The sequence below is a fragment of the Zingiber officinale genome, chromosome 6B (genome assembly GCF_018446385.1).
Source record: "Zingiber officinale cultivar Zhangliang chromosome 6B, Zo_v1.1, whole genome shotgun sequence".
NCBI lineage: Eukaryota > Viridiplantae > Streptophyta > Magnoliopsida > Zingiberales > Zingiberaceae > Zingiber > Zingiber officinale.
In genome coordinates, this window is record NC_055996.1 from 77,751,121 (window position 1) to 77,763,797 (window position 12,677).

The window sequence follows — 12,677 nt, forward strand, 5'->3', positions numbered from 1 at the left end:
ACATCTGCACTCAAGAATAAAAGAAATCATCACCGGACTCACGAATCTCGGAGAAAAGGTAAGTAACCGAGATTCGCTCAGGTACGCGTTAAATTCATTTCCGAGAAATTCAAAATGGGCATCACTAGTAGATGCTTTTTACATTTCTAAGGACTTAGAAAAATTTTCATTAGAAGAATTTTTTTCAACATTTGAAGTCCATGAGTCAAGATGTGCAGGAATGAAGGAGACCAAGAACAACGTCGCCCTCAAAGCTTCGAGAGACGAACCTGAGTCGGAATCCTCTCTCGACGACGAGGAAATGGTAATGATGGTAAGAAGATTCAAGAAACTTTGTAAATCTAGATCTACTAACCATCCGCAGGGGAAGAAGAAAAGGACGATCCGCTGCTACCACTGCGACGAAGAAGGGCACGTCAAGGACAACTGCCCCAAGCTGAAGAACAAAGACAAGGAGAAGGGTAAGAAGCCTATCTAGAAAAGAAAGGCCCTGAAGGCGACGTGGGACGATACGTCGTCCGAATCGGAAGTCGAAGCATTCTCCGGACTCGCACTGATGACGAGTCATCAAGACGACGACTGCGATTCAAGCTCTTCTGAAATGAGTATCGAGAGCATCGATGAAGGGAAAGACACGTCAGAAGAAAGCAGCAGTTCAGGGGGAGAAACGGACAACGAGATCGAAAAGGTAAGTCAGGTACGATCTCTTCCTCCCGATAAAATGTTTAAGTTTGTTAAACTTTTAACAAAAGACTGCTGCAAATTAGAAAGTGAAAATAAAAATTTTAAAGTAATTCTAGCTAAGTCTTGTCCCTTAGAAGAATTAGATAAATTAAAATTAAAAAAATGAAAAATTGGAATTAGAAAATCAAAATTTGAAAATTCAAATAGATAACTTAAAAAATTATGCATGTTCATCTAAAACCAATGTTAGAAGATTTAATAATTTAAATTGGTACTTTAAATATCACCCGGGACAAATTAGGAACATTTTAAGAAAAAATGTCCACAAAATTTTTTTGGTTAATCCAGTAGGTTGGAACCTATATTGGGTTCCTAAATCATGCTTAAACTAAATTTTAAAATTAAAATTAGCGCTTTAAGTGAGAAAATTAAACAAAGAATTTCTTTATGAGGCTTTGTCAAGGAAGTGGTTGTTGCTCTAATAACCAAGAAGGCCTAGTGCCTCGCCACGACCCGGAAGCCAAAATATTGAAATAAATGTTTAATTAACTTACTAATGAAGCATTAATTAGTACTTTAAAAAGGTTATTCAAAACATTTTATTTCAATTTTTAAATTTACTTACTTAGATTTTTTTTTAATTGCCTAAGTCATTTGCTTTAAAAAAATGTGCTTAAAAATTCTCAAAAATTCAAATTTAGAATTTTTTTAAATTTTGTTACTTAGGATTTTTTATTAGAAAAATTGTCAAATCATTTTCTCCTAAGTTTTTTTTCTGAAACTTAGAAATTTTTTTTTAAAATTTCTTAAAAACTTAAAACTTTTCAAGAAATATTTTTTCTAAGTCTTTAACCCTTAGGTTATTTTTCTTGGAACCCCATTTTTTTTGTGATCAAAGGGGGAGAAGGGAAAGTATAAGTCTAGGGGGAGGTAGATAGATTTAATTTTTTCTATCTTTTTGCACTTAAATTGCAATTTAAGTTAATTCTATTTTATGTCTATTTTAACCCTAGCTTAACTTGGGTTGATCACACCAAAAAGGGGCAGATTGTTGGAACCCCAAGGTTGTTTTGGTGTGATCAACAAGTTAAGGTAGGTCCTGTTTGTTTTAACCTTGTGTCAAAGTGTGCAGGAGCTTAGGAACACAGGTAGTCGAGCGGAAGACGCAGCTAGCGAGAAGGACGGCAGTCCGAGGGACGAGATGCTGCGGAAGAGTACATCGGTGGACGAGAAGGAAGTGTGCAGTGGTTCCGAGGGACTAAAGCCGGAGCGAAAGATTGCTCGGGGAGCAAGAGACGCAGCTAGCGAGAAGGACGGCACGCGGTGCGTCCAAGGGACGAAGACTGCGGATGAGTACGCCGGCGGACGAGAAGGAAACACGTGGCGATTCTGAGGGACGAGAAGCCGGAGGGAAGCCCGCTCGAGAAGATCGGAAGTTGGGTTCGGGTGAGCCCTATTCCGGATGTCAGAGATCACCCAAGCAAAGCGGAGCCGGAGCAGAAATTCCCGGACCAGAGGTGAGCTGAACCAGAGAAGAGAGCACGGACCAAAAGTCAACTGGGTTGACTTTTGGCTCCGGGGCGCCCGGAGCTGTCCGGGGCGCCCGGAAGGGACGTGACTTTTTCACAGGATCGAGCTTTGACTCGATCCAACCGTTGGGGGATAAATTTTATCCCCCCAGGGCGCCCGGAACCCCTTCCAGGCGCCCCGACCAAGGCTATAAATATAGCCTTGGTCTAGAAGCTTTTCATCCATTCAGAAATTGTAACAACACTTGTGTGCTTCCATTGCTTTGATTAGCTTCTTTCTTTTTGTGCCTACACTGCTGTAAACGAGGCTTCTCCGCCTGAAGGAGTTCTTAGTGCAACCATCTTCCTTGGATTAACAACCTCCCCGGTTGTAACCAAGTCAAATCCGATGCCTCGTTTTTTTTCCTTATTTTTTGCTTAAACTATTTTTCAAGTGTTAGCTTAATTGCCGAGAAAGGATTGTGTTTTATTCAGGGCTATTCAACCCCCCCTTCTAGCCGGCCCAATGGTCCTACAATAGCTTGCATCCCTTGGAGCTTAGTTGGTGGAAAAAGTTCTTCATCCTTGGATTTTGGTGCTTGGCCGAAACTTGAAGGAAGAAGAAGAAGGTGCTAGGTGGTTCTCATCTTGGAAGATCGTTGTCCACACAACGTCCGAGGTTAGAAGAGGAATACGGTAGAAGATCAAGAGGTCTTTCTAAAAGGTATAACTAGTATTTTTCCTTTCCGCATCATACTAGTTATTTTTGGAAATAATACCAAATACAAGAGGCTTGCGATTCTAGTATTTCATAATAGTTTTCGAATTTGTGTTTTTTTTGTTTTTCTTTTCCTTGTGATTTGATTGTTCTTTTCGGTTGACCTAGAGTTATTTAAGGAAATTAAATATTAGCTTTCCTTAAAAGGCTTTGTCTAGTCGGTGGTGGTTGTTCCCATATCCAAGAAGGTCATGTGCCTCGCCACGTTAGCACTGTAAGTTAATTTTGGAAATTAATATTTAATGGAATTAATAACCTAGGTGATTTGGATCGAACGTGTTAAGTTTCGCAGGAGATCCAAGTCTAAACCTAAAAGAACAAATAGATTAAACTTTGGATCAAACGTGTTAAGTTCCGCAGGCGATCCAAGTTTAATTTAAAAGAACACATGGTAGCTAGGAAAAAGTTCAGACCTTTGTACAAAATTTTTGTACAGTGGAACCATTAGATTTTCCGAGTAGCAACCAACAATTGGTATCAGAGCTAGGGTTTTGCCTCTGTGTATTTGGTATTAGTTTAATTATGCACATGTCATACATAATTTAGGCAGGTTAATAGTAGGATGTGCTAACTTTATGGATGCAGGATCCAACTATTATGACTTTTAGTTATTATGTATGTGATTGGACCCTTGGACATGTCAAGGGCATTTATATGTGTGTGCATTATTGTATTATAAAATACAGCAGGAGCTGTATTTAGTTTTATTAGGATTTTATTTTTGATCTAGTTACATGTACATTCCTTTTATGGAATATAGAATCGATGGATGTAAATTTTTATTTTATGTTCAATCTAGTTTACATGTACATTCCTTCGAGGAATATAGGATCGAAAAATGTAAAATTCTATTTATGTCATGGATCGAATCTTGCAAGGCGTGGAACCTTTTGAGGACCAGAGGCACAGCGGAACAAGGAGCAAGATGGATGCGACATCAAGACCCGGTGGCGGTGGCCAAATATGGCAGCAACTTGGGATGACAACACACGGAGGACAACCATAGATAAAAGCTATAATAGTTGAAAATTAGATTTTCTATTTATTGCTTTTATATTGTGTTGTGTGTGCATGTTAGTATACATGTTTAGTAGGCTAGCATAGTTAAAATTCCTCATTTATAAATAACTAAATGGGAGAGGGATTTTAAATAAATTCCACGGTCTCCATTACTGGTTTATAAGTGATGCAAACAAGCTTGTGCTTTGGCTCTGAGTGCCTTCCTCCATATCGGATGAGCTTGTTTATGGATCACTAGAACAAACTTCCATTTGGGATGACTATAGGAAGTTAATTAAGAGCGTGCGATCTTCCCCATCGGAAGCGGCACAATCTTATTAATGAACTTAGTGTCAAGTAATGGTATACACTTAGGCACAACTAATAATATCCTCCCCATCGGAGTCACTGCTATTATTTGTGTGACCAAAGGATACCAACTATTAATTTTATTTGTCAAAAAGTTAGGTTGACAAGATAATAAAATTAATGGGTTAAAACCCTCCTTTTACAAATGTTGAATTTGTATACGTCCACACTATCGTGGCATACAAAATTCACGGTGTTTTGAGGTGTTGGTTAATTTAAAATAGTATTGTTTGAGGAATCAATATTATTCTAAATTTAGAGTTCTGACCAAAAGTTATTTGTGATTCTTAGGATGACTTTCAACCCACTGTCCATCATACTACAACAGAATAGACTTACTGGTCCTAACTACATAGATTGGAAAAGGAACCTGGACATTGTTCTTACTGTTGAAAGCTATAAGTTTGTACTGACTGAGCCTTGTCCTGATGCACCCACTGGTGAATCTACCCAAGAGGAGATTGAATATCATAAGAAATGGGTAAAGGCAGATGAGATGGCGCAGTGTTACATTTTGGCTTCAATGTCAAATGTATTGCAACATCAGCATTAAGATTTACCAACAGCTTGTGATATTATGAACAATCTCAAGGAACTCTTTGGTCATCAGGATCGGGCTTCTAGACAAGAAGCCATGAGAAAGATAATGACAGCCACCATGCAAGAGGGTACTCCTGTGAGGGATCATATCCTAAAGATGATGGCTTATCTGAACGAAATACAGATCCTTGGAGGAGAAATTGATGGGGAAACCCAGATCGATATGATCCTCCAAACACTACCTAGAAGTTTTGAGCAATTCCGCCTGAATTACAATATGAACAAAAGGGTATATTCATTAGTGGAACTACTGACAGAACTTCAGGCAGCAGAAGGTTTGTTTCGTCACAATTCTCATATTCACTATGCTGAAAATGGTTCTACTTCTAAACCGAAAGGAAAGAAGAAGAAGAAACAAGTTGGTCCAGCAAAGAAACTGAATAAATCTCAGAGTACAGGACCTAAAACTGGAATGAAGAAGCCGAAGGGCAAGTGCTTCATCTGCAAGCAGTCAGGGCATTGGAAGGCGGACTGTCCTCGTAGGAATCAAAACAACAAAGGTATATCTCTTGCTATAGTTGTTGAAACATGTTTAGCGGTGTTATCTACCAGCACATGGTGTGTAGATACGGGAGCCACTGATCATGTCTGCAATTCCTTGCAGGGGTTCCAGGAAACCCGACGACTAACTGAAGGAGAGATTACCGTCTACATGGGTAATGCTACTAAGGTGGCGGTTGTTACAGTGGGAGATGTCTACTTATCTTTTAATAGGAATAGAAATTTGGTTTTAAGAAATTATCTTTATGTACCCAGTTTTAGAAAGAATTTAATTTCAGTTTCTAAACTATTTTTGGATGGATATTCAGTTTCCTTTATTAACGATGTAGTTATTAAGAGAAATAAAGAGATTATCTATTCTGGTGCATTAGTTGGCAATTTGTATACTTTAAATCCAATTTCTCCCACAAAGCAAAACATGGAAATTTATAACTCATCTTCTAACTCTAATAAGAGAAAAGAACCTTCGGAAATGAACCAAGCATATCTTTAGCATCTAAGGCTTGGTCATATTAACTTAAGTAGGATTTAGAGGCTTATAGCTGATGGACTTTTGAGTTCATTAGAGTTGGAAAATTTTCCAACTTGTGAATCTTGCTTGGAAGGTAAAATGACCAAAAGGCCTTTTAAGGCCAAGGGGTATAGAGCCAAAGAAGTGTTAGAATTGGTTCATTCTGATTTGTGTGGTCCTATGTCTGTCCAGGCAAGAGGTGATTTTGAATATTTTGTCTCTTTTATAGACGATTATTCAAGATACGGATACATTTACCTAATGCGCCGTAAGTCCGAGTGCTTTGATAAGTTCAAAGAGTACAAGGCTGATGTGGAGAAACGACTAGGTAAAAGTATCAAGACACTACGATCTGATCGTGGTGGCGAATACCTCTTAGGAGAGTTTAGGAATTACTTATCAGAGGCCGGGATTCAATCCCAACTGTCCGCACCTGGTACACCCCAACAGAATGGTGTGGCAGAACGAAGGAATAGGACTCTTATGGAAATGGTTAGATCGATGATGAGTTATTCAGAATTACCAAATTCGTTTTGGGGATACGCTCTGGAAATGGCAATGTACATTCTGAACTTAGTACCTTCTAAATCAGTTTCTACTACTCCCACAGAATTGTGGAATGGGCGAAAGCCTAGTTTAAGACATATTCGGATTTGGGGTAGTCCAACACATGTGCTGAAACCAGAAGTTGAAAAGTTAGAATCTCGTACAAAAGTTCGCGTGTTTGTAGGGTATCCCAGAGGAACGAAAGGTGATTTATTTTACAGTCCTAAAGACCAGAAGGTCATTGTTAGCACCAATGTCCAGTTTTTAGAAGAAGACTATATAATGGATCACAAGCCCAGTAGCAAAGTTGTTTTAGAAGAACTTAGAGAGGACACGTCTACCTTAGTACCAACAGTACAAGATGAAGTACCACAAGAGACTGCAACACGTGTCACACATGATACACAACCACAGACAGTGCCTCGTCGTAGTGGGAGGGTTGTAAGGCAGCCTGATAGATTCATGTTTTTGGGAGAGTCTTCGGACTTGATCCCGGGTAAACATGAACCTGATCCCCGAACATATGATGAAGCACTCAAAGATATAGATGCAGCATCTTGGCAAAAGGCAATGAATTCTGAAATAGAGTCTATGTACTCTAATAAAGTCTGGGAGCTTGTAGAACCACCCGATGGTGTAAAAGCCGTTGGATGCAAGTGGATCTACAAAAGGAAAAGAGGGACAGACGGGAAGGTAGAAACCTTCAAAGCTAGGCTTGTTGCGAAAGGGTACACTCAGAAAGAGGGAATCGATTATGAGGAAACTTTTTCACCGGTAGCCATGCTTAAGTCTATCCGGATACTCTTATCCATTGCTGCTCATATGGATTATGAGATTTGACAAATGGATGTCAAGACAACTTTCCTTAATAGAAGTCTTGAAGAGAACATCCATATGAAGCAACCAGAAGGGTTCATTGAAAAAGGCAAAGAGCATCTAGTGTGCAAGCTCAATCGGTCCATTTATGGACTGAAGCAAGCTTCAAGGTCTTGGAACATCCGGTTTAATGAAGTGATCCAGTCATATGGATTTATTCAGTGTCCGGATGAGTCTTGTGTATACAAGAAGTGTAACGGAAACGTGGTGGTATTTCTTGTACTATACGTAGATGATATTTTGTTAATTGGCAACAATGTCAAGGTATTATCGGACGTAAGGGTATGGTTGTCCAAACAATTTGATATGAAGGACTTAGGAGATTGTGCACACATTCTTGGGATCAAAGTTATAAGGGATCGCAAGAAAAGAATGTTGTGTCTGTCCCAAGCTTCATATATAGATACAATCCTTGCTCGTTTTAGCATGCAGGATTCCAAGAAAGGTTTCTTACCTTTTAGGCATGGAGTAACTCTATCTAAAGAGATGTCTCCGAAGACATCAAAGTAGATAGAGGACATGAAAGCAGTTCCTTATACTTCGGCTGTAGGAAGCCTAATGTATGCAATGCTATGTATGAGACCTGATATCTGTTTTGCCATGGGCATGGTTAGCAGATATCAGAGTAACCCTGGACAAGGACATTGGACTGCGGTAAAGCATATATTAAAATACCTGAGAAGGACTAGAGATTATATGCTAGTTTATCAAGCAGACGATTTGCTCCCTGTGGGTTACACGGATTCAGATTTCCTATCAGATAGGGACAACAGTAAGTCTACATCAGGCTATGTGTTTACTTTGGGAGGTGGAGCCATTGCATGAAGGAGTGTTAAGCAGAAATGCGTTTTAGACTCAACCATGGAAGCTGAGTATGTAGCAGCCTCTGAGGCGGCTAAAGAAGCAGTATGGCTCAGGAACTTTCTAATGGACTTAGATGTGATTCCTGGTTTGCCCAAAATCATCACAATTTATTGTGATAATAGCGGTGCAGTTGCAAACTCGAAGGAACCACGAGCCCATAAGGCAAGTAAACATAAACCAACAATCAGTCCCTTTGCTTCTCCTGGGCATCATCCCAGCCTTACTCCCGACTGGCCTCTTAGCTGGTCAGACCCCTAGGGGGATAACGCTGTCAGAGAATTGCAACAACTTGTCAGAGAATAACAGCTATTCGTTAGGGAATATTCCAATACTTTGCTACATACAAACCGTGGAACCTTCGTTGACCCAATGGAAGTCGGTCATATATCTTCTTTCATCTAACACACCCTGAAATTCGACATTCTCTGATGCCTTATAATTGTGGAGGTTACCGAAGGCAGTATAGAAAGAGAGGTCCTCTTCGTTGGATAGGTACGTGCTAGACAACAATCTTACTTATGCGCACACATTTACTGTTCTTCATCTTTTTTTAGCTCAGCTTCTCTTTTGGCTCGAGTGTCAGCCCTGCGCCAGGGACCTCTTCCCTGGTTCTCGCTCTAACGCTTCCGGGTGCTTGGTTTACGGTGTTTGCAGGGTCGTGGGTACCATTAGCGATCCTCTCTCCTAGGCCCCAGTTTCCTCTCTTTGTCAATGTTCTTGCCATCGTCACTAATACCCACATCTAACTTAGTTTCCGGACGAGATCAGTGAGGTACGTGGTCGAGAGGATCAACATGGAGACCTTGAATTTCGAGTTGTTTTAATAGAATTTTATAGTACCTCACAGACTAAGAATGTTGTTGATTGAATCAACAAAGTAGAGCAATTCTTCTCTTCTTGCATTTTCCTCAGTTTCCACTTCTCATCTGCTCATAAGATAATCGCTATCTTGTCCGACGTCAGTTCGACAATAAGCAAGTTCCGCATCGGATGAAGGTGAACATAGTTGTCTTCAAACTCAGAGGTCTAGCATCGGCATGGTGGGAGCACTTGCGACGTTTACACGACCGACAAAAAAAGGCCAAGATCAAGAATTGAGAGAAGATGAAAAGGAGGATGAGAAGTAAATTTGTTCCTTTTGGTCCCAGATTCCACCTAAATCTGTTCCATGTAAAGACAAGAAGAAGGAGCTTGATGTTCCACTCCCCTTAAATCTGCCCTCTCTAAGAAGGGAACATGAGTGTCTCGATCATGCTTCTTCATTTTTCGTTGCTAGCCATGGAAGCCTAGGACTCGGATCACGCACTGGCTCTTAGATTTTAGGCTGCAGTAAGCCATCGATTCCACCAACATCACCTTCTGTGCTAGAGAAGGATGACAGCATCAGAGGCCAAGTTCAGTTGGGGAGATCAACCATCACAAGTGGTGGCCATGCATGTCACCCTTACATGCCAACCAATGCTCGTCCAGGAGGTCAACCTCAGAAGGCTGCATCTGCACAACGGTTTTTGGAGAAAGCTGTGATCTTAGAGGCTGAAGACTTCCCTTCTCTAAGAGCCACGTTCAGCTCAGTTCCAAGGCAGAGAGAGGCATTGAAGCAGAAGCAGGAGCTAAAAGAAGAAGAACGTGGCCATACCCATACCCAGTGCTCAGGTCATCGTCACTGAGATTGCCATATGTGCTCTTCAGGCCCTAATGTAGGGCATTCCTGTTCTCACTTTGGAGGATGTTGCCAGACACTTCTTAAGGCAACTCGCTGAAGGATTGAAAGTACTGCGCGAGAATAATCTCATTCACAGGAAACTCAAACCATAGAACCTTCTGTTATCAATTAGGGATGAAACTGCAGTTTTGAAGATTAGCGATTTTGGTTTTGCAAGATACTTAATGCCACAAGGATTAGCTGACAGATTTTGTGGTTCTCTTTTATACATGGCTCCTGAGATAATTCAAGACAGAAAATATGATGCCAAGGCTGACTTGTGGAGTGTTGGCACAATTTTGTTCCAGCTGGTCATTTGGAAGTTTACCTTTTGACAGTGATATGCATCGCCAGCCTTTTCTGAATATAATGGCATCTCATGAACTGCATTTTCCAGAAGATGTGAGTTTACATCCTGATTGTACACACATATGCAGGAGACTTCTCCGTCGAAATCCAGTTGAGAGGTTGTCATTTGAAGAATCCTTCAATCACAATTTCCTAGCCACACTCAGGACAATTGATACACCTAGTGAATCTAAAAACCCTCTAGATGATGGTGCAGATGATGCTGGGCCATCACTTTTATCAGATGTTTCTAACTCGAAAATTGCAAGCATGGAAAAGAGTTTTACGTGCTTAAATAGTATAAGAGTTTTTGACTCATTGGAATTCATTGAACAAGACCATTTTGCATCCATGGAGACTTGTACACCTTTTTTGCAGCCATCCTTGAATGAAAATTCCACAAGTATGGTTCCCAATTGCAAATTGAATATTGTTGGTCCTGATGCGGTCGGTTAGAGAGGGATGAATAGCCTGTGATCATAGTTAAAAAAAATATCTCTTACTTTTGCTTAACAAGAATTCACAATTAAATTAAGCAAACATAGACAATTAACATTAATGAAAACAACTTAAAAAAATAGATAAAAGATCAAAGTTTTACTTGGTTACAACTTAGGTGGTTATTAATTCAAGACGTTAAAAAACTCACTAAAGAGCTCCTTCGTTGAAGGCGGAGAAGCCTTTTACACATTTGGCAGCTCAGAAATGACTAGGAAAGTTAATACAGAAGAAGTTGTTTAATTCCTATTTCCGGGGATCTTTTTATAGCTCCTAGAAAATCCTATCCGTGGCTTGGAGGCGCCTTCAAGTGGGTCCAAGACGTCTTTAATCGGTTAAGTTTTATCGGCCGAAGATAAAACTTTATCTTAGGCTAACAGGTATTGAAGGCGTCTCCAACAGGCTGGAAGACACTTTCGTACTGTTCATGGGAGACATCTTTCAAGCCATTGAAAGCATCTTCCATGAGGCATTCAGCTCCTCAGCTGATCTTCTTCGCGTGGGTGATGCTCTGGTTATCCGGAGTTAAACTCACCAAAATCCAACTCTGACATTCTCCTCGAACAGGCTTTCGCTCCGGCTTCTCGTCTCTCGAAAGCACCGTGTGTGTCCTTCTCGTCCGTTAGTGTACTCTTCCGCAACTTCTTGTCCTTCGGATATATCGAGTCCGTTAACTCGATTTGTATGTCATTCTTCTTGTTTACCGTGTCTTCCGCTCGATTTCTTGTGCTCCTAAGTTCCTGCATATTTAAACACAAGGCATAAACACAAACATGACATAACTTAATCTAGTTGATCATATTAAAACTTATCCACGGTACTTACAAATATGACTAAAGATGAAATGTAGGTCCAGTTAAATCTGAGGAGCAGTTTTCAATACATCATGCAGACACCAAGGACAGTCATGCTCCTTCTTTTTCGTCACCGTCACAAGCTTCTTTTACTACATCCGAAGAATTGCATGGGACAACATCAGAGCATCCTTTCTCTAGGATTCAGTTTCTGAGCCATTATGTCAATGCTCTAACAGAATTAACTCAAGAAAAGCTTGATGCCGGACAAAGTCTTTAATCATTTTTATCCGAACTGGTGATATTAGCTATTTGGAAAGTAATTATTCAGCAGTGCGACCCAATCACGACGTTGACAACTGAAGCACACTTTCTCAACCAGCAATGTCATCAAAAGGATGACATCTCTCAAAATATTTTAGAAGAATTGGATTTCACAAATCCATTACAAGTTTTCTCTTGGGCTGAGAGAGGATTTCTTATTGCATACGATCGAGTTGAAAAGTTATCTAGTATTGTTCAACATTTGGACGGTGAAGCAGAGATGCCAAATGCAATGGAGATTATATTCCAGATGGTTTTAACAGTTGGGAAAAATGGAGTTGTGGAAGAGCCTATGGGACAATTTAGTAAAACAGTCAACAATAGGCAGTCCCTCACTTTTGCTAAGGAGATGTCCTAGGTTACCACTTGATACTTGTCTGAACTTAGGACGATTTTTTTTCAACTTGGGATGAATGATAGAGGAAGATTCATAGATTTTTACTATTATTCTTAGTAAATTTTACTTTTTTGGTATTTAAGGTTTTTTTGGATAATTTCTGTATTGTATATTTTTATATTTTGAGTTAGTTTAGAAATTTTATAATTATGAATCCATTAGAAATTTGTTTTCTTTGTTTTATAGAGTTTCTTTTCTTTCTTTACAAGATAGGAATTAGAGTCCATATGTTGGAATTTCTTTCATTTCTTTGTATCATAGAGATGATCCTCTATTATTGAATAATATTTTCTTTTTTCGAAAATACCTGGAGGATAATAGTTATCTCTTTTTGCCTTCTCCTAAATTCCCCTCTTCTCGCCAGTTTGCAAGATAATC

The 12,677-nt window shown here is 39.8% G+C and overlaps 1 protein-coding gene across 1 annotated transcript; it reads left to right on the forward strand.

The window, feature by feature from the left end:
• The first annotated feature begins 9,684 nt into the window (after positions 1-9,684).
• Positions 9,685-12,260, forward strand: LOC121991146 (serine/threonine-protein kinase PLK4-like). Its single transcript, XM_042545165.1, has 5 exons — positions 9,685-9,889; positions 10,086-10,249; positions 10,293-10,689; positions 11,165-11,298; positions 11,913-12,260. The coding sequence occupies exons 1-5, from the start codon at positions 9,685-9,687 to the stop codon at positions 12,258-12,260; spliced, it is 1,248 nt and encodes a 415-aa protein (XP_042401099.1).
• Positions 12,261-12,677: the final 417 nt, after the last annotated feature.